Source organism: Mus pahari, chromosome 21, assembly GCF_900095145.1.
Source record: "Mus pahari chromosome 21, PAHARI_EIJ_v1.1, whole genome shotgun sequence".
NCBI lineage: Eukaryota > Metazoa > Chordata > Mammalia > Rodentia > Muridae > Mus > Mus pahari.
Window position 1 is genome coordinate 30,485,000 of NC_034610.1, and position 19,231 is coordinate 30,504,230.

The 19,231-nt window shown below is 42.5% G+C and overlaps 1 protein-coding gene across 3 annotated transcripts in view; it reads right to left on the reverse strand.

Annotated features, from left to right (window-relative positions):
• Window positions 1-16,882, reverse strand: part of Rgs17 (regulator of G protein signaling 17) — an 87,013-nt gene extending 70,131 nt beyond the window's left edge. Inside the window, exons 1-2 of one of the 3 annotated variants that reach the window (XM_021221406.2) lie at window positions 16,710-16,866; window positions 12,664-12,733 (exon numbers count right to left, since the gene is read on the reverse strand). In XM_021221406.2, coding sequence (XP_021077065.1) covers window positions 12,664-12,698 — 35 coding nt within the window. In that variant the 5' untranslated portion in view covers window positions 12,699-12,733; window positions 16,710-16,866. Of the gene's footprint in view, window positions 1-12,663; window positions 12,734-16,363; window positions 16,382-16,709 lie in introns of those variants that run through there. The other 2 variants (XM_029533023.1, XM_021221407.1) reach the window with 2 other exon arrangements.
• Between the last annotated feature and the right edge of the window lie 2,349 nt (window positions 16,883-19,231).

Genomic DNA, 19,231 nt, shown 5'->3' on the forward strand with positions numbered 1-19,231 from the left:
TTCTTCTTTTTTTTTTTAATCTGAGCTTCTTCTTTGATGTCCTGTCTTTCCACCTTCTTCTGGATAACAGCTTCTCCTTGTGCAGGAGAATGAGTATGTAGGGAAAGTTACCTTATTTCAAAATAAGAGTATTTTCTCAGTGAGCTTTTGAGGTCTTTTTTTTTCTTCCTGCTGACATTTATCTCCATTTTGAAGAGTACATTGATTCCCTGCGGAAATAGGAGCTTACTTTTGCCTGGTGCAGGAAGATGATCTTCCTGAGGAACAATTTAACAGATTCTAATGAGGAAAGTCTCAGCTTTTTATAAAAAGAAGCAAACTTGGTTTTAGTGACTTACTAATGCAGTTAATTAGGATCAAACCTTGATCTGCACATAAGCAATAGCATATTCATAATGTTCTGTCTTTTTTTTTTTTTTTTTTTTTTTTAAGCTGAAAACTGTAAGGAGTGAGACTCAGATACCTCAAATAAAGCTACTAGAGACACATCAGTTTGTAGTATCTGTCCCACCGCATCTTTCTTCGGGCTATCAGTTGAATTATTAGAGATAATAAGGCGAATGAAAAACTCCATTACTTCTGCAGACTTAGATGATGTCAAGGTGGCTTTCGAACTTATCATGCTCTGTGATTCTAAACCCCCTTGCCTGTCCTCAGCTTTGGGGAAATTCCATTATTTCCACTTTGCAAACTTGCACCAAGGAGCCTAGAGCCAAAGTCCCATAGGATGCCAAGATCATCAGAACTGCTCCTTAGCACTAGGCCTAAGCCAACAGAGCAACACCAACAATCCCTATAAGTATTGTGTACTATCTCCTAGCATATGTTTTTATCTTGATATAAAATATTGTAAGTTTCTCAAGAATGGCTGAAAATCAGGCCCCAGGATATCCCTTGACATTTTTTTTCCTGATGTTTCACCATTGAAAATTTTGCTTCTGACAGCCAACAAGCTTGGGGCTCCTATCTAATAAATATTAAAAAGTTTTCTGTGTTCTGTGTTACACCTCCATTTGCTGCTTCTCCACTAGTTGGTCCTTCTCTTCCAGTTCTCGCAAGCACAGTGTTCTCTGCCTCACCTCCAGGTCTCTCTCTGCATTGTCAGCTCCCGATTCTTCTTCATCTTTAATTCTAAGGCATTTCTTCCCCCACTCAATTTCTGCTTCTGTTTGCCAGCAACTTAACTTACCTTTCAGGAAAGATTTAAAAGATAGTTTTCACAATTTTAATGGGGATCTGGGGGAGACAGCTTAGTCAGTAAAATGCTTGCTTGGTAACCATGAGGATCTAAGTATGGCCCATAGATATGGATATAGATATAGATTAGATATATACAGGTATGGTGGCACCTATTGTAATCCCAGTGTTGTAAAGGTATAGATAGGTGGATTACAGGTGCCTGCTGGTCAGCCAGCCTAAACTACTTAGTGAACACCAAAGTCAAGTGAGAGTTGTTATCTCAAGAAAATAAAGTGCTGACCCTATAGGTGGAACAACAATATGAACTAACCAGCACCCCCAGAGCTCATGTCTCTAGCTGCATATGTAGCAGAAGATGGCCTAGTCGACCATCATTGGGAAGAGAGGCCCCTTGGTCTTTATATGCCCCAGTACAGGGGAACACCGGGGCCAAGAAGGGGGAGTGGGTGGGTAGGTGAGCGGGGGGTGGGGGGAAGAGGATATAGGGGACTTTGGGGATAGCATTTAAAATGTAAATGAAGTAAATACCTAATAAGATTGGAAAAAACAAACAAACAAAAAAGAAAATAAAGTGCCAGTCCCCAGAGATAACACTAGAAGTCGCTCTCTGGTCTCCACCCAAATCCATGCACATACATAAATGGGTAAAATGATATACTTTTATGTAATAAAGAAAATGGCATCAATACAAACCAGGGCTCTTCCCTTCTTCCCACTTAGGTCCTATCCCATATTACCACTGTCAGTTAATATTCACGATTTCCCCATTGCTATTAAAAAACAGCCCTCTGAGTGTATAACAAAGTATGGACATAGTCAAGTGTGTCTTTCCCCAGTGTTCTTGTGAAAGAACTGCAGTACCACTACCGTCATTATCTTCCTCTCAATGACACATCAGGGACACTCTGTTCCAGTCCCACCTCCACCTCCTCACATCAACACAGAGCCGAGTTCTCTCCTACAGGGCAAGCCCCCATCCCCCCAGCACACTAAATACCTACTATGTGTCTGGTAGTAGCTTACATTCTACTGTGTGGGAGGTGGGAGATGGAGAAGACAAAGCGACCAACAGAAGAGCAAATACCTGAAATACTAGGGGAGGAGGGCAAAGAGGAAGGTGACAGATGGCCTTAGGCAGAGCCTGAAAAAAGCCTCCTTGGAGCTGAACTGAAGGACAGTTCAGATAGAGAGGTGGCAGGGTTCTGATTGCCCTTCCTTTCCCCAGAGGAAGCCCTGGAATTACCCCAATGCTCATTTATCTCCCTTTATCACCAAGGAGTGTCTGGAAGCCTAACTAGTCCTTGCCCAAGGGAATCGCCACTGCAATACTGGAATCTAAGAAGGGCTTCATCCTCCTCCACACGGTGACCTTAAAAGGCTTCAAGGAGAAGCAGTGATTCTGAGCAAGGCTGGAGTTGCATGCGCTTTATCTCCCAGGTCACTGTCTGTATCTAAGAATCCATGCCATATACGCTTACAGAACTGAATGACAGGAAAGAAAGCTTTCATTTGAAAACTAACTTCTTTCCTTAACTATTTACTTAGAGACAGTTTGACTAGTTACCCAGAAGCCTTAATTAATATGTCCAGCTCCTATTACAATCAGTCTTAGATAAGTTTTGTGGTCCCTTCCCCACTTGCCCAGGATTAATTCCCCTTCCTTATCTTGGCTCTGCTTCATTTCCTTTACCATGAATGAAACAGCTTCAATTAGAGCTGCTTTCAAAAAAGATAGTGTATGAATAAACCCTTCAATATACTGGATTTTGAGACCCTAGCAAATAGTACCCTCATAGCACAATCCGACAGCTTACCTTGTTGTTTTTGATGTTATTCAAAACTTTGCTGCATGATGTGAGTTACCAGCTCTTCCTGGCAAAACTGTCTCGGTTTTAAACTCTTTTCACAAGATTTATACATATATATTACTTATATGTATGCCTCCATGTAGATACACCAATACATATTTGATTAAAAATCCTCTCTTCTTACTTGGCTTGAGCACAATGCAGCATCATTATCCTCTCTTTAACATTTGTTGTTCCTCTGATGACCTCATGCATAAGTGTACACATGTAGAATATAGGTGTTTATATGTGCATACACTCATGGCCCCCCTTTTTCTCTACACCTCCATTCAATTCAATTCAAATAAGGCTCAGGTTCCTGTTGTAAGTCTCTCTCTCTCTCTCTCTCTCTCTCTCTCTCTCTCTCTCTCTCTCTCCATATGTAAGAGATTTAATTTTTTTTCTCTAGCCCCAGTCTTTCTGTTGGAAAGACCCAATTCTTAATTGCTGGGTATCTTTTGAAAAGTTGCTTGTGGCTCCTGTTAGTTTTCAATCCCAGGACAAATGGCCTAGGTGCCTACTTAACTATCAAAGTGGACCTGGTTGCCGGGTTCTCCTTGCATCCCTCAGTGCCTACCTGTTATAGGGTCCTCCTGGCTGGGACACCCCACTTCCTACCGTGAACCCTCTAGCCTCACGAGGCTGGGCTGCTCTTCCATACATAAGCCCACCATTGTGGTTACACTCTTTTTCTGTACCTTTGATCTCCTGGCTGTTGCACGTGGTTCTCCTCTCCCTTCCCCTCCTTCTCCACTTGAACTGGCTTAGTCGGGCTATGTCCACTCTGGGCTGTCCCAGAGGTCCATCTCTGCCTCTAGCTCTGCTCTCCTACGTACCTGCAATAAACCTCCTCCACCACACCTAGTGGCAGTCCCGTTGACTCTCCTTTTTATTTCTTTTTTTTTTTTCTTTCTGTTCCCACTCCATAAATCTCCTCCATCACATCTCTGCCATGGTCTGTCTCTAGCTGTCAGGCACAGCCAGCTCAGTGCTCAGCACATTACCTTTCCAGGCAGCTCACCTCAGTAGCAGACTGGGATCCTTGCAAAGGTACTTCCAGTAGGACAGCTAAATCTCTCACCGTGCTGTGTGTCCTCTGGTCCCACTGTTACTCCCAAGAGTCACGATACAAAGATGGACCAGTAGCAACTGTATGCCAGGCCATTGCATATATATATTATCTCTGATCCAGGCCGTCATGAGGTTTTATTGCTTCCGTTATGCACTGTGGTTATTTTGATAGACTCTAATGATTTCCCCTTGCTTTTCTTTAGGGAGGGAGACACACCCATCTGCCAGGGGAACCACCCTACTCCAGTCTCAAAAAGCACAAGTTCCTCCAATTCCATCTCATACGAACTACTTCATTCTGACCTTGCGCATCATCCTGACACAGCCCAAGATCACGCTTGATATTCTTGTGGCTTTTTAGTTGTAGCGTGTTAATCACCTGGGAGAATTCTGATAGATGTGTCAAACCATTTCCCAAATTCTGCGTCATTCTTAATGCTTCCTCCCTTTGTCCTTGCATGAAGGGATGCGGTATCTTATTTCCCAGACACTCATGCTTAGATCCTACCCATTAGCTTTAAGGCTCTGATTAAATCCTCTATGCCTCTATTGATGAGAACTCCAAGCTCCAAATGTCTTTTCACCATGCCCACTTTGCAGAGGTCAGGCCTTGCTGACGCTCACCTGGAGGAAGTTACGTCTCTTCTGCCCAGTACACAGACCTCCCTGCTGGCATGCCCTTCCCAAATCCTCCCTGAAACCCAAGATCCCTCCTTCAACAAACAGTACTTGTTTACCCAGGAAACAAAGCTTTCCACCCTGGAAGGGTCACAGGCAGTATAGATCCACTTCCTCCCCATCCTACAATTTCATTTATGTCTTAGGTCTCTCTCTATCTCTGTCTGTCTCTGTCTCTCTCCTTCTCCTTTCTTTATTCTCCCTATAACTCTAAGAAAAAAAAATCTCATATTAAAAAGTTTACAATATCATTTGACCTAAATTTAAAAGTCTCATCTGAAAGCTGAATAACAAAGAAAAACGTTCACTCAGGGCTGAACTCTCACCTGCCTTGAACATGCTTCTAAGCAACCAGTATTTTAAGCTTGTATGTTTTAAGCCTCAGTTTCAGAATTACTGCATAGGACTCTATGAGAGCGTGACAGTGTCACTTTTGATGTAATTTTGTTTCTATTCTCAGAAAATTGAAAACAATATTGTGACATGAAACCATAGGATTATTTTCACTGATTAAAAACAAAAACTGAGTTTAATTTTTAGTTATCTATTTCTGAAGAGTTCAATGTCATAGAGTTGGAAAATTATTACTGAAGCAAAATTTTTTAATATGTCAGTCATCTGAATATATATATATATATATATATATATATATATATATGCCTTACTACACTTATAATTGATTTTATATCCTAGAAGATAGACTATACCATTAAAATAGTATGTTGCAATGTGCATTGAAGGGTAAGCATTCTACTTGTCTGGAAAGGGTAATGGGTCAATCATTATATGCAACTGAGTTCTATTTCTTTTCTAAACATTCTTTTACTAAATTTTTTTCACTTATCTACATCTCCAGGCACAAGGGTTACTAACAGTTTCTGAGTTCCAAAAGATATTCTGTAGTTCTTCTATTTAGACCACCAATATTAAAATATTGTTCAGCAATGTCTTCCTGAGGTACAGGACCAAAAAAAAAAAAAAATTAAGATCTCATCGCAAACCCAATACATAGTGCCATACAAAATGGTATTATTATGAGGTCTTTGAGATTAAAAAAATAGTAAGTGCTATGGTTCTGTGGCCACCTTCCTTCCTGGTGTCAAAATATGTGTTGGGACCTTTCCTGCTGGCAGTTGATAAGCAACATTCTGTCTGCAACATGGACTTACAGCCAGTTACAATACTCCTGGCTTTGCCAAGTATCTTACTGTCTCAACAGTTATATCCAAGATAGGAATTTGTCCGTCACCAATCCCCCACATCTTCCCCAGACTTCTCTGCTTTAGAAGTGGTAGACACTGTGCTGTGGCCCCAGTCCATTGCCCATGGGACAATGCAATCTCTAGGACATAAGTACTCAGTATCTTTGTATTACTATTGTTTTAAAAAAAATTTTATTTTTCTTTCTTTCTTTTTTTTTTAAAGATTTATTTAGTTTATGTATGTGAGTACACAAGTCTTCAGACACACCAGGAGAGGGTATCGGATCCCATTACAGATGGTTGTGAGCCACCATGTGGTTGCTGGGAATTGAACTCAGGACCTCTGGAAGAGCAGTCAGTGATCTTAACCACTGAGCCATCTCTCCATCCCTGATTGTATTACTCTTGAGTTAGATAAGCCTTTATAGCTAGCTGCAATCTTTGTGGACACCCCCACCCCCACCCCAGTCTGGTTTAATTCTCTCGCATGATCTCCGTTCTTGCATTTACATGGAAACTCATTTCTCTCCTAGGCTATTTTCAAACAAGAAAAGCATCTTCTCTCTTTGACTCATGCTCAGGCTCCTTGAGACTCAGCTATGTCTTATTTAATTTTCATATTCCCAGATGTAGATCAGGGCTCCAATTACACAGCACATTAATTAAGAATAAGGAGGAAGGACACAGCAGAGGTGAGACTGGTAAGGAGATGAACCTGAAGGAACCATGGAGGTGGGACGGAAACACTGGGAAACTCAGACCAGACTCCTCTCTTTTTCCATCACCGCATCTGCTTTTAAGATTGTATTCCATGAGTTCAGCTCGCAGGCAGATGGTCTCTCTTTTTTCCCCTGTATTGTAACCAGACTAGAATTCTTTGGGGGCTAAGTGGTCAGAGGCTAGCACCCCAAGTCCCAAAGTTGATTTCAGTTTTCAGCAGCAGCCTCACTGAGTGTCCACTTTCGGCAATCCTACTAAGCACTCTTTGCAAAATAATCTTAGGGGCAATTAAGTACAAGAGCTTCTCCCATGCACATCTGTCACTGCCTCAGAATCTTAATAAATACTTCAGACATACAGTCAGTGAATGGTCCTGTTATTCAATAAAGAAAAAGCTTAGCTTGAACACTAATTTATCACTACTATTTAAATATACAGATGGGCATGTCTACATCATAAAACCAGAACTGATCTTACCCATGTCAGACACACAAACAGTTGCATGGAAAAAGAAACACTTGTGATAGCTATTTTAATAATTGTGACTGAACTTTAGTATCACTTATAAAATTTCATCAACTATTTCCAGTAACATGATGTGTACATCAGGCAAGAAGTGCTTCATGATTTTTTTTCCCCCTTCCTGGAACTGACATTTATTTAATGGGATTCTACCTCATGACAACCTCTTTGCTTCACTCAGATGTTTAGTCAACGAAAATTACTGAATTAATGGAGGAAAATTACCTTCTGAAGACTGGGTTGCATGAATTCTCAAAACTGGCTGTGGTTACATAACATACCAGTTATATAATAGCGTAGTGAACAGCATTTTAAAATACAGTGAATTTTAGCTGGGAGTCCTGTTTGCTGAGTGTAGCCTTGCTTCTTTCTCCCTGAGTCTCTGTAACTTCCTCCGCGCCATCTCTATATTTCCCAGGGACACACCTTTTTGCTCCCCAAATGCTAAGCTACGATCATACAAAGTGTCACATTGGTCGTTTGTCTGTCCATTCATGAATAAAGACACACGTACATCCACGTACTGACACATGAATCATCTACTCCAGATATTACACTTTGCACATAATTCCAATCTATAAAGGACTTCCCATCTCTTGGCTTTCAGTATTACATAAGTTACAATATTACATATTTTTCAATGAGGTTACTCATTTTTTTATGAATATTGGTAAACCACAGGGCATTGGCTTTACTGAGGATAATTTCATCTAAACAATTTCTTCATCAGTAAAAATTGGGGCCACTTGATTTCTATAGCTTGAATAAAATAGCCAATATTAGTTACTTATAACTTTACAGAGATGGGACAAATGGGCAGTTTATAGTCAGACCCTGAATAGATAACAAAATGGTGTTTTGTGTTTGATTTTAATTTTTGCTGTTTTTTTAATTTATCCCCATAGACTGAAACATTTGCATTTAGATAGGCTGAAGCATTGATACGTTTAAATTTTCTGATTAAAAAGTTATCTTACCATCCCTCAAATAACATGAAATAGGGTCCATAGGATGGCAGAGCAGGTTACCACATAAGCATTTAGCTCATAAACCTGATAACCTGGGTTCAAGCTCTGAAATCCATGACAAAGGAGAGAATCCACTTGAGAAAGCTGGCCTCCCACTTCCACACACACAATATCAATAATAAATAATACACACACACACACACACACACACACACACACACACACCACATATATATAAAATAACAGTAAATGTCAATGTTTTCCTGATAGGTTAGAAAAATTTAAAAAGAATTTATATTCCTTCTTCTGCAATTTATATATTTAGAAATAATCTACACAAGACACTAGGTACAGTGCTTTCTATACATATTTGAGGATCTGAGTTCTAATCCCCAGTACCATATAAAAAGTACAAATCTTGGCAAATCCATGAATGTCTGTAACCCCAGTGCTGGGAAGGCAGACACCAACGGGACCTAGGGGTTCCCTGGCCACCCAGTCTCCTCAGAACTATGAGGTCCAGCCTGGGGGAAATGTATCCTGGAGATTCCGGTGAGGACATTGATTGAGGAAGAAAGCCACTGGCCTTCACATGCACATGCCAATGGTGAGCATACTGTCTATACTCAACTCATAGAACACACACACAACTTGCACATACTGAACTCATACATCACGTGCACACACAACTCACAAACACACACACAACTCACACACACTCAAACCATACAACACATATAACACATGCACACAGATATACTCTGGTTCTATGACCAACAATACTGACAAGGGGTGTGGGAGTCAAATGTCAAACTTCACTAAATAGTGGGTAGGAATGTGTGAATGTTATATCTCTTGATAGAGTCTTCAATACTGTAACTTAAGGTCTTGAGCACCGATTCACAGAGCATCCCAGCAGTAAATTGTGCCGGTTTATAAATGACACAAGTTACTTCGTATTGACTAGTGCCTTAGAGCCTTTATGAGAACTATTAGGTTTTCCTTTGCATCTACCGTACCAATCTTGGCCATATACAACTCAGATGTTACAGGTAAAATGTGTGGTACAGTCATGCTGAGCAGTGCTTTCAGAAAGAAGTAGGCTCAAACTCCAAATTCGTAGACACTGTTATTTGCTAAGAGCCCAGGAGAAGGTTTAACGACAAGCACATTAAGTCTGGTGGCTAACAGAGGTTCCACTCATCTCCAAGTTCATTCATTCCTACTTTGGCCGTCCTTTATTACCACAAGTAAGCAAACCAATGGTGTGTGGATAACACTGCCAAAGAGGATTCCATCTTTACCATTCTACTAGTAACATAAAATCTTCGTAGATCAGGATAAATCTGGGTAGTAGGTTTACAAATCACTCTAGTGATTACAACAAATCAATTTTTAAAGTTTTTATTTCTTTATGTCTCCCAAACCAAAAATGTCTTTCTCAAAGGAGTATTCTAGATAAGAAGCATGGCAAATACCTGTAATTCTAGCCTGTAGGTGCATGGGAGCAGAAGCATCAGTTGATAAGTTATCCTCTGCTACCTAGTGTGTTCAAGGCCAGCCTGTGCTAAGTGAGACCCTGCCACACACAAAAAGCTGATTAATTAATCCTGGCTTTGGGACCTCAGCTCCATTTTTTTTCAAAGACAGTTTATTATCAAAGATGGAACTGGAATAGAATCAAGGGATGAGTGTAGAACATTCCACTGCATAGGGAACACTGTTCCTAGTATACGAGGATGCCAGCACTTCAGGATATCACCCCAGGGACCATCGTCCCAAAGGTACTTTTAAGTAGAGGATGGCCAACACAAAATGAGCTCAATTTTGTACACTTTTTTGGTCATATCTATATCTATCTATATATATCTTACTGTTCTTTTTCATATATATTATAGTTTCTGGTTTCATGTTTTAATGATGTATGTGTGTGTATTTATCATGCTCTTTCTTTTTATTCTTTTTTTATTTGCATGTTGCTTTTCTAAAGAGATAGAGAGATGAGGATATATTGTACAAAAATTACTTTCAATTAAAAAAAAAGAAAAAAGTGAGTTGGAAATAGAGATAAGGAGTAGATTTCTTGGATTAAATTGACTTAATAATTTAATAGACAGGGTCTCATCATGCACCCCTGGTGGCCTAGTACTCACTCTGTAGACCAGGCTGGCTTCAAACTCACAGAGATTCCTTTCTGTTTTCTCAGTGCTGGGATTAAAGGCGTGCACCATCATGCCTAGCAAGACTTTTTGTAATATACCAAAAAACTAGCCCATTCTTTCACCAAGACAGAATGAACTGATAAAGTGTGGGCCTGGTGAAGTTTCCACTGGGTAAGAAGACCAGAGCCAACTGAAGAAACAGAATAAACCCTTGCTCTGCCCTGTCACTGACGCCAAAATGTCCCCCTGGGTTGTGCCTGTTTTATTATGATGCAACAGAGTTTGAATTACAACCTGTGTATTTCAAGGGCCAATCAGAAGCATTATAAAAAAAGCCTTTGGTCCAATATAAGGAAGTAAATATTTGTTTTGTTAACTATACTCATTGCCTATAATAAACTTATATTTATTGATACAAGGATTTAAAGGAAAATGTCACATGCAAAGTTTAAAGACAGTTGAGGAGGTTTTGGATGTCAATACCTCTTGTTAGAATTCCTAATCAAGATACTTGTATGGTTTTTATGAAAACTTTGTACATCTGCATAAGTAACAGCTCAAATCTAGCTCTATTGCAAACAGGATTTTATATCCAATTTTGTCCAGAAGAGCCTTCCACCCATCATTAGAAAGTCTAGGCTCACTCCCGAATTGCTGCGGTTTGATTACATTGGGTAAACAGAAATACGTTATGATTATAAAATTCTATGCTCTGTGGTTTGTTTAGTTTTTAGAGAATACCATAGATTGTCCAAGGTCTGCGATCAAACTTTGAGAACTAGAATGATCAAAAGTCATAAAGCTTTTAAGAGTCAACACTATAAACTCAGACGGCCATTGCTTTGTTCAGGTGAGGTGTCTCAGCTATTCAAGCTTGGAGACCATGCAAGGGTGGATGGCAAAAATTGACGTCAAAGTTAACCTTTGACCTCTATACACATGCTGTGGCATGTTCTCTAAATATCTCCCCTGTCTCGCACACATACTAATACAAACATTCATAAAAATCAATTTAAAAAATAAAAACAAACCTCCCACTCACTACTGAGACACACTATGGTGGTTTGAATGAGACCTATTCCTGGTAGGCGGTGTGTATTTGAACACTCTAGCTGGCTGTGCAGCTTTGTGGGAGTTCGTCAGACCTCTAGGAGGTGGAGCCTTGCTGGAGGAAGTTCTTCACTGGAGAGCGCCTTGAGACTTTGTAACTCACTCCACTTCTGGTACCTGCTCCCTCATTCTGCCATGCAGTTGTGACAATGTTGCAGTAGCTTGCCCCAGCAGATACTCCTCCCTGACATTCCACACATCTTCCGAGCTGGAACTACAAGCTAAATGGACACTCTCACTTAGGTTGCTTTTGGTCACAGTGTTAGCTTACATTAACAAAAAAACATACCTAATAGACACTCTCTGGATATTAAAAAAAAAAAAAATCACTAAGGTAATAGGTCAGACATTTACCTCTTAAAATATTTAAATTTTATATGCAGCTGAAATTTAGGAATAGGAAATGACACTAAGCTGACTTGGTCTTATAACTGTTTAATGATTTTTATTTTGATGAAAATTTGACTTAGTCCCCTCATAGGATCACTGTTGTGCCTGTTTTCTTTTTAATTCCATTAAAACTGGAAACTTCTCTCTATGACATCAGCAACTGGTAGAACAATCTACAAAAGTCAGGGAACCCTTTCTACGGAACCATTCAGAATGAAGTGTATGCTTGAAAACCAGTTAGTGACTGGGGTTTCGAAAGGGATCTGTGCAGGCTGAAGGCAAAGCCAGACACCAGGACTTGAGCTCTGAGTGCCTAGCTTCCGTGAATCCCCAGTTGACCAGGCTAGGCTCCCTCAGCTTTAATCATGATAACCTCTAATCCTTTTTTTTTTTTTNGTTTTTCGAGACAGGGTTTCTCTGTATAGCTCTGACTGTCCTGGAACTCACTTTGTAGTCCAGGCTGGCCTCGAACTCAGAAATCCGCCTGCCTCTGCCTCCCCAGTGCTGGGATTAAAGGGGTGCGCCATCATGCCCGGCCAATAACCTCTAATCTTTACTACCCTATAGTCTTTACCATTGAGCATTTCCTTTCCTTCTTTAGGTTCCCTTTTTTAAAAAAGAGCAATATTATCACTCAAGGTACAAAAAGGCATTTGAATAGTATTACATACACCCAGAGGTAAATGATACAAACAAATCACAGTTGAAAAGGACGGTTACAAGCATGCCACAAAGTGATTTAAAGCTTCCTTAGTAAAAAGTGTACATTTTGAAAAATATTAAGTTCACCTACCATCTTAGCAATAATTTTTTGGAGAAGAACCCCATATCTTGATGAGAATTACGTAGTGTATATAATAAACCTAAAGGAAAAAGGTATACATAAAAATAAGAGAATAAAGGCATACATCTGTTAAAAATAGGCAGACAGTAGAAAGATTATAAAAGTTCACAAATAAAGAACAGCTAATAAATTAAGTCATGCATCCAAGGAGTTACTTTGCAGTCACTATCTCACACTAAAATACAGAACCGATAACAAAGTATCAGGAGCTTTGTAAAGAGCAAGAACAATACTGTTCAATATACATTAATTACTCAAGTGATGGTATACCTATGCAAATGATGAATTGGTGGTAAAGTATATCTTCTGTATAGTGTATTCGATCTGTGCTTAAAGCTATCCCAGGATCTTCGCACTGAGGGAAACCGAGGCTGGGCAGATGAACAAGTCACTAAATGGTGGGATCAGTACTCAATCGAATCTGTCTTGACAGAAATATTTGTGTTTACTACAGTCTACATGTGTCCTCATTTCATATAAGTTCCTGTTCTCGGAGGTGTAAAATAAATATGAATTCATCACCCAGAAGCAAGTCAGCACTCTTAAAGTGTTATATCAGGAGAGTGCTGACAGTTCTAAAACTTGCTTCCTCCGAGATGCAGGACCATGGGCATAATTTCAATGAGGGTACTTGGTAAAGAGCATTGCGTGTGTGCATGCATGTGTGTGTACACATGCGCGTGTGCATAAGAACATCTTCTGTTTTTACCTTAACTTTTTAAAGAGGGTCCTCTCACTAACCCTGATGTCAGCCCCACCAGATTGACTGGCAGCAAGTTCCTGGGACCTTCCTATTTGTCTCCCTGAAACCCAGTGTTGAGGTTACAAGCATTCAGATCATGCCTTGTTCATATGTGGGTGCAAGGGATCTGAATTCAGGTCCCCTTGCTTTCAAAAGCCGTCTTACCCTGTAAGCCATAGCTCTCCATTTATGGTTTTGAAACAGGACCTGGAGCCCACATGTTTGCTGAGCAGGTCAGAAGACTTTTCTGAGCCATGTTAGTTTTGCAAAGTTAATTCATTTAGACATTCCCTTTCTTAGTGACTGTGTCAGGTGTTGGCACCGTGGCAAAAATAAGAATCGAAGTGGATTTTTAAAAAGTTACTAAAGTGTCTTTAGAGGATAATTTTGAGGTGAGGGGATGTAGGAAATATGGAGAGTGTATCCATCAATCTCACATGAAATGTCCCATTAGAGACAATGACGCATGTTTTAAGCTCTCCATAAAACCCCACAGTACGCTCTGAAGGAATCAGGAGACAAATCCACTGGTCCTCCCCTCTTTCTCCTGAAGAGTGAAGTATCTTCATTGATCTGTAGACAGAACTAGGGTACTGGAAGAATCTCCTGCAGAAATGGATTCCCATCCCTCTTAGCTCCGTCCTTCTCTGCTGGTGACTGCTTTTCCAGGGAGGACCATGCAGTTCAGAAAATGGACTTCCAATGTGGGACCCACTATCTTCCCAGCAGAGCATTCACACCTCAGTTCTTCCTGACTCTCTTCCCTGGGTGAGTCAGCGGGAATGCTCACCGACTAGGATGGAGATCATTCACTCTTATTCAGCTGGATAATAAGGCTAAATAAATAAGAGCAGAGTTTTGTTTTGTTTTGTTTTGTTTTGTTTTTCAAAGTGTCTAGCTCTGGGGTACGGAATTCTAATGAGACTTGTTTATTATGAAAAAGTATAAGAAGTCCTTGGAAATGAAGGTGAATTTAGAACATTAACATTATAAGCTTAAATGAACTAAATCCTGATATGATGGTCCTCCAAAACCAAGAAGGGAAGGCCATTTATTTGCTGTAGAAATGAGCACAGACCCCAAAGTAGGGACTAGTCCAGGGAGAAGTTGAGGCATCACAACAAGAAAATAGTGGAAATGGGCAAAATGAACACTTTACACTGCTGGTTTTAAAGTGAGTGGATTTCTTTATCTTCCAGAGACAATTTCATAGAGTTTAAGATGGCTACTGGTGATCTGGGTTCAGTTATCACCAAGGAGAGGCGTCTCACTTAACAAAACGATACCTGACCCTTTCCTGTAATAATACACACTTGTTTTCTTAGCTCCAAAAACCATCAATGAACCTGAACTGTGGGCCTTAAATACAGACCTTAAAATTATAAACCAGTAAATAAATTTATGTTGTCGGGGATGGGCTAATTACTGGTTTAGTTCATGCTAACAGAAGAAATTGCTTCATAATAGTAACAAGAGGAGGTCAAACCTCTCAGTCATGTGTCTTGATGAGTCTGAATTACCCTTTGACTAGTTATCGGTGTTATAGTGCACGTTCCGTACACACCTGCTGTTATTATGACAGACTTCAGACATGCATATGAGGAACTTAAGAGCTTTGCAGTTTGCAAATTCTTTAATACATACAGCATCTAGCAGCTTTGAACCCATGAGGAAAACACTGTCTTCACTGTAGGGGTAAAATTTATTTCTCATTTTGTCAATTAAATGGTTTTCAGAAAGGTTCAACACCCTGAAAACCAGTGTGCCTGAGTGCCGGAAATACAGATGGAATCCAGTCTCAGAAGTGTTTATCAACTGAGGTTTCTCTTTATCTGTGATAGCCAGCCCATGATGGACAGAATCCAGCTGTAACACCCTCCTCCCCCTAAGAGACAGAAAGAGACAGCTAAAAGCTTGCAAAGTTCTTCAGACAAGACTTAGAAGGATGAATTTACTGAAGGGTTTGTAGGGAGTGGGGCGTGTTGGAAACACTATGCCCAGAGCCAGGGGCAGGGTTCCTGGGTGACCAGGATCTCCCAAGTGAGCGAGCATTCTCATCTCTCAGTGGAGGAAGAGAACACAGGGTGGTCTTGCGCTAGCATCTTTTAGACCAGGTGACCCCTGCTCAGTCTGTTTCCTGAGTGAGCTGCGAGGACTGCCTGAGACCACAGCAAGCAGTCTCCCGCTGGCCTAGAGCAGGTCCCCACCCGCTGCTCTGTCCTTCCGCCATCCTCAGGTCCTCCGACATTTTCCACCAAGACACAGAGGTAGGATGAAGAGGAAACAACAGGGGAGTGTGTGTGGACCCAGCCTCTGCGGCAGCCAGAGAAAAGAGAGAAGGAGGCAGGCTAGCGAGGAGGCAGCTAGAAGCTGTGATCCGTCCATAATCAGGAGAGCCAGATCTCTCCTGGAGCAACGGAGTCTGTAATGCACCCAAGCCGGGCAGCGCCTGGGGGCTGGTAGGCGTTCCCGGTCCTCACCCCCTTGGTTGCTGTAAAACCGACCAGGTGCGGAGTACACAAGAACTCGTTTTCTCTGGACTAAAGGGGGTGGGGGAGGAACAAAAGAGACTCTCACCTCTGCACCACACACACACACACACACACACACACACACACACACACACGCACGCACGCTTACACAGCAGCTGCTCAAGGTATTTGTAAAAGCCATCACCTGCACCTGAATCCTTATTTTCCCTAAAGGCACCAAAAAATATGGGGAGAAATGAGACCATCCGAGGCGGTCCGCGGCTGAGACCATCTCGATTTATTTTCATCATCGATTCTCTACTAATCAAACAGCTATGAAAAGCCTGGCGACCCCGAACCCCTGAGCGCAGCCCCAACCGCCACCGCAGCGCCCTCTCACCCCCTCCAGGTCCCCGAAGGTGCTGAGATTTCTCACCGCGGGAGCAGGGTCATCCGAAGCCGTGACCCGCAGGAGAGCGGTCCAGTCCCTCCACTGAACCCGGGGACGCGAGTGGACTGAGCCCTGAAGCGGACCACGCGGGATTCAACTTCACGGAGCCGCGGGGCGGTGCTGCCCGCGGAGACCCGCGCGCCCCACTGTTTCACCAGCCAGGGCACAGGCAGCGAGCGCCCCCTCCGCCCCATCTATCCTACCTCTCCCTCGCCGTGGGGGTGGGGGAGCAAAAGAAGAGAAAAAATTCAAGCCCACCCATCAGTGCAAAGCAGACATTTTTATGTTATTTTTTTTTTATCCTCTCGGGGATTCAGAGGTCGCGTCTTACCGGGTGGACTTAGATGTAGGCGAGCGCTCCGGGGTCCGGGTCCGAGGGTGCTCGAGACTGGGCTGCTCGGTCCTCTAGCGGAGCGGGCTCCTTGCCATCCGCCCAACTTCAGCACCCGGCGACGGAGAGAGGGAGAGAGGCCAGGATAGAGCCGAGAGGGAGGAGGCTGGGGTGGGCGGGGAGGGAGCGGAGCAGCTTGCAGCGCATGCGTCCCGGAGACAGGCGCAGCCCCTCGCCCCGCGCAGCCGGAGGTGAGGCGTCCTCCCCTCCCGCGGGCGTTCGGATGCGTGAGTCACCGTCGCGTCCCTTCCCGGCGTGCCCGCCCGGCGACAGAGCTCACGGTGTCGGTGTCTCTGTGCCCAGGCGGCTCTGGCGACACCAGTGGGGGAGGTTCTGCGGTGAGGGTCGGGGTCTGGGGTGCTTTTTGGAGAGGACACACTTTGCGGGAAGGAACCTCCTCCCCCACCCCCAGTTCACTTTTACTCACAGCCCATGTATGTTCACTTAGTCCCTGGGACCATGCTTGCAAGCCTTTCAGGCACACAGGCTCCCTTAGCCTCGGGCTAGCTTCAACCCTCTTGCCTGGGGGATTCAAGAGAAGGTAAAGTTAAGTAAGTTCTAGACTCTTTGCGTTATCGATGGCTTACCCAGAAATACCCACGAATCCCTCCAGGTGCTCTCTGGTCTTAGGTATGAGTACCCTCTGGGCCACTGGAGCTGGGGATTTCAGTGAGAGAAACCTAAGGCAAAGCAGGGGTCAAGAACTCTTAACCTGGTTTGGAAACCTGGGGCCTAAAGTGTCCTTATTGGACCACTTGGCAGTCACAGGAATTGTCAATCTTTCTGCTCACCAGCAGAGCGCAGCTTGGTGGTGAAGGAGCCTAGGATGCTTATTGCATTCCAAGTACTAGATTGTGCCTCCTGTGATGAGACTGAAGTGTTTCTGAGGGGGAGCGAGGAAAGCGGATATCTTTCTCTTTAGATTTCACATCTGTGGAGAAGAGGAGCAAGTTCCCGCGGGAATGAATGACTAGGCTCTTCCCTGACAGCTAATTAGAACTGATTGCTAGTAGATGTCTATGACACTCCCTTGCCAGGCGTCCTCCAGCATGCAAATACTGTTGGCATTCCAGCCCACCTGAGAAAGCCCCACAACTTTCCATTAATATAACTCAGTTTTTTTTTTTTCTGGTTTTTTCGAGACAGGGTTTCTTTGTATAGCTCTGGCTGTCCTGGAACTCACTCTGTAGACCAGGCTGGCCTCGAACTCAGAAATCTGCCTGCCTCTGCCTCCCNAGTGCTGGGATTAAAGGCGTGCGCCACCACACCAGGCTCAGGGTCTTTTTTTATTCAGCTACATCTACTGCTTTGGATACTAGTACCCTGAAAGTGTACTTTCTTGGAGCCTGTCTACAAACTAGTGGTCTGTAATGAAAAATAAGTACAGACGCAGAGAGTGAAATTTGGAAAATTTTCTAGTGATTTACCAGCGCCATGGCACCTGAGTGCCTTGCTCAGCTGTCCTTGGCAGCTTTATTTAAGGGTAATTCATTTTTGTTGTTGTTGTAGATTATGAAAGTTTATCTTAGTCCATTATGGCTGCTCTAAAAAAAATACCACAGAGCGGGTGACTTACAGGCAACAGAAACTAACTTGTCATAATACTGGAGAGTGGAAGGTCTAAGGTCAGATTCAGTCAGATTGGGTATTTTATGAGGGGTGGAGTTTATCTTATGATGTATGGACATGCTTTCTCCTCACATGCTGGAACACAAGACAGCCTCTGGTGTGACACTTATGGAGACCACTACACCCACACACGAGGCTTCATCCACTTGATCTAACCACTTTCAAAGCCAACACCTCTCACTACAACTACTTTGGGAGTTACACGGGGATTGAAAAAGACAGATGTTCTATAATGTTAGTCTTTGCAACTATCGCCTTCGAATATCTGCATCTTTCTTCTTAATCTCTAATGAGCTTTTGCTGACCCGAGTAAAGTGAAGAATTATAGCCATTAATGATTCTTGAGCAGCCATCTTCACTTCGACAGCTATCCTTGTTCGTTTTTATTGAGCAGTTGCTTCCTGCTTGACACTGGCCTAAATTCTTTTCATGTGTTTCCTATCTTCCCTTCACGACAACCCCACAAGGTAGCTACTATTATTACCTCCTCATTTACCAGGCGTCTCAGAAGCTCAGCAGCGGAAATCCACCCCCTCCAAACCTGTTCCTCTTTGGACTGTTCAACCCAGTTATCCAATCCAAAAATGTAGAAGCCATCCTTACTTTGCCTTCTTGCTTTCATCCTCATCCAGTTAATTAGCAAGTCATATTTCCTCCACCTTAAAAATATATGTCCAATTGGAATACTGTGCTCCCTCTCAGCTCATGTAGCCTTCGTCCCGTCCAAGATCATCTCTCACCTGGACAACTCAAAGCCTCCTGTTTGGATTCCTTGTTTTTCTCCCCCAGACACTCCAAATAGCAGCTTAATGATCTTCTAGAAGCATACACAT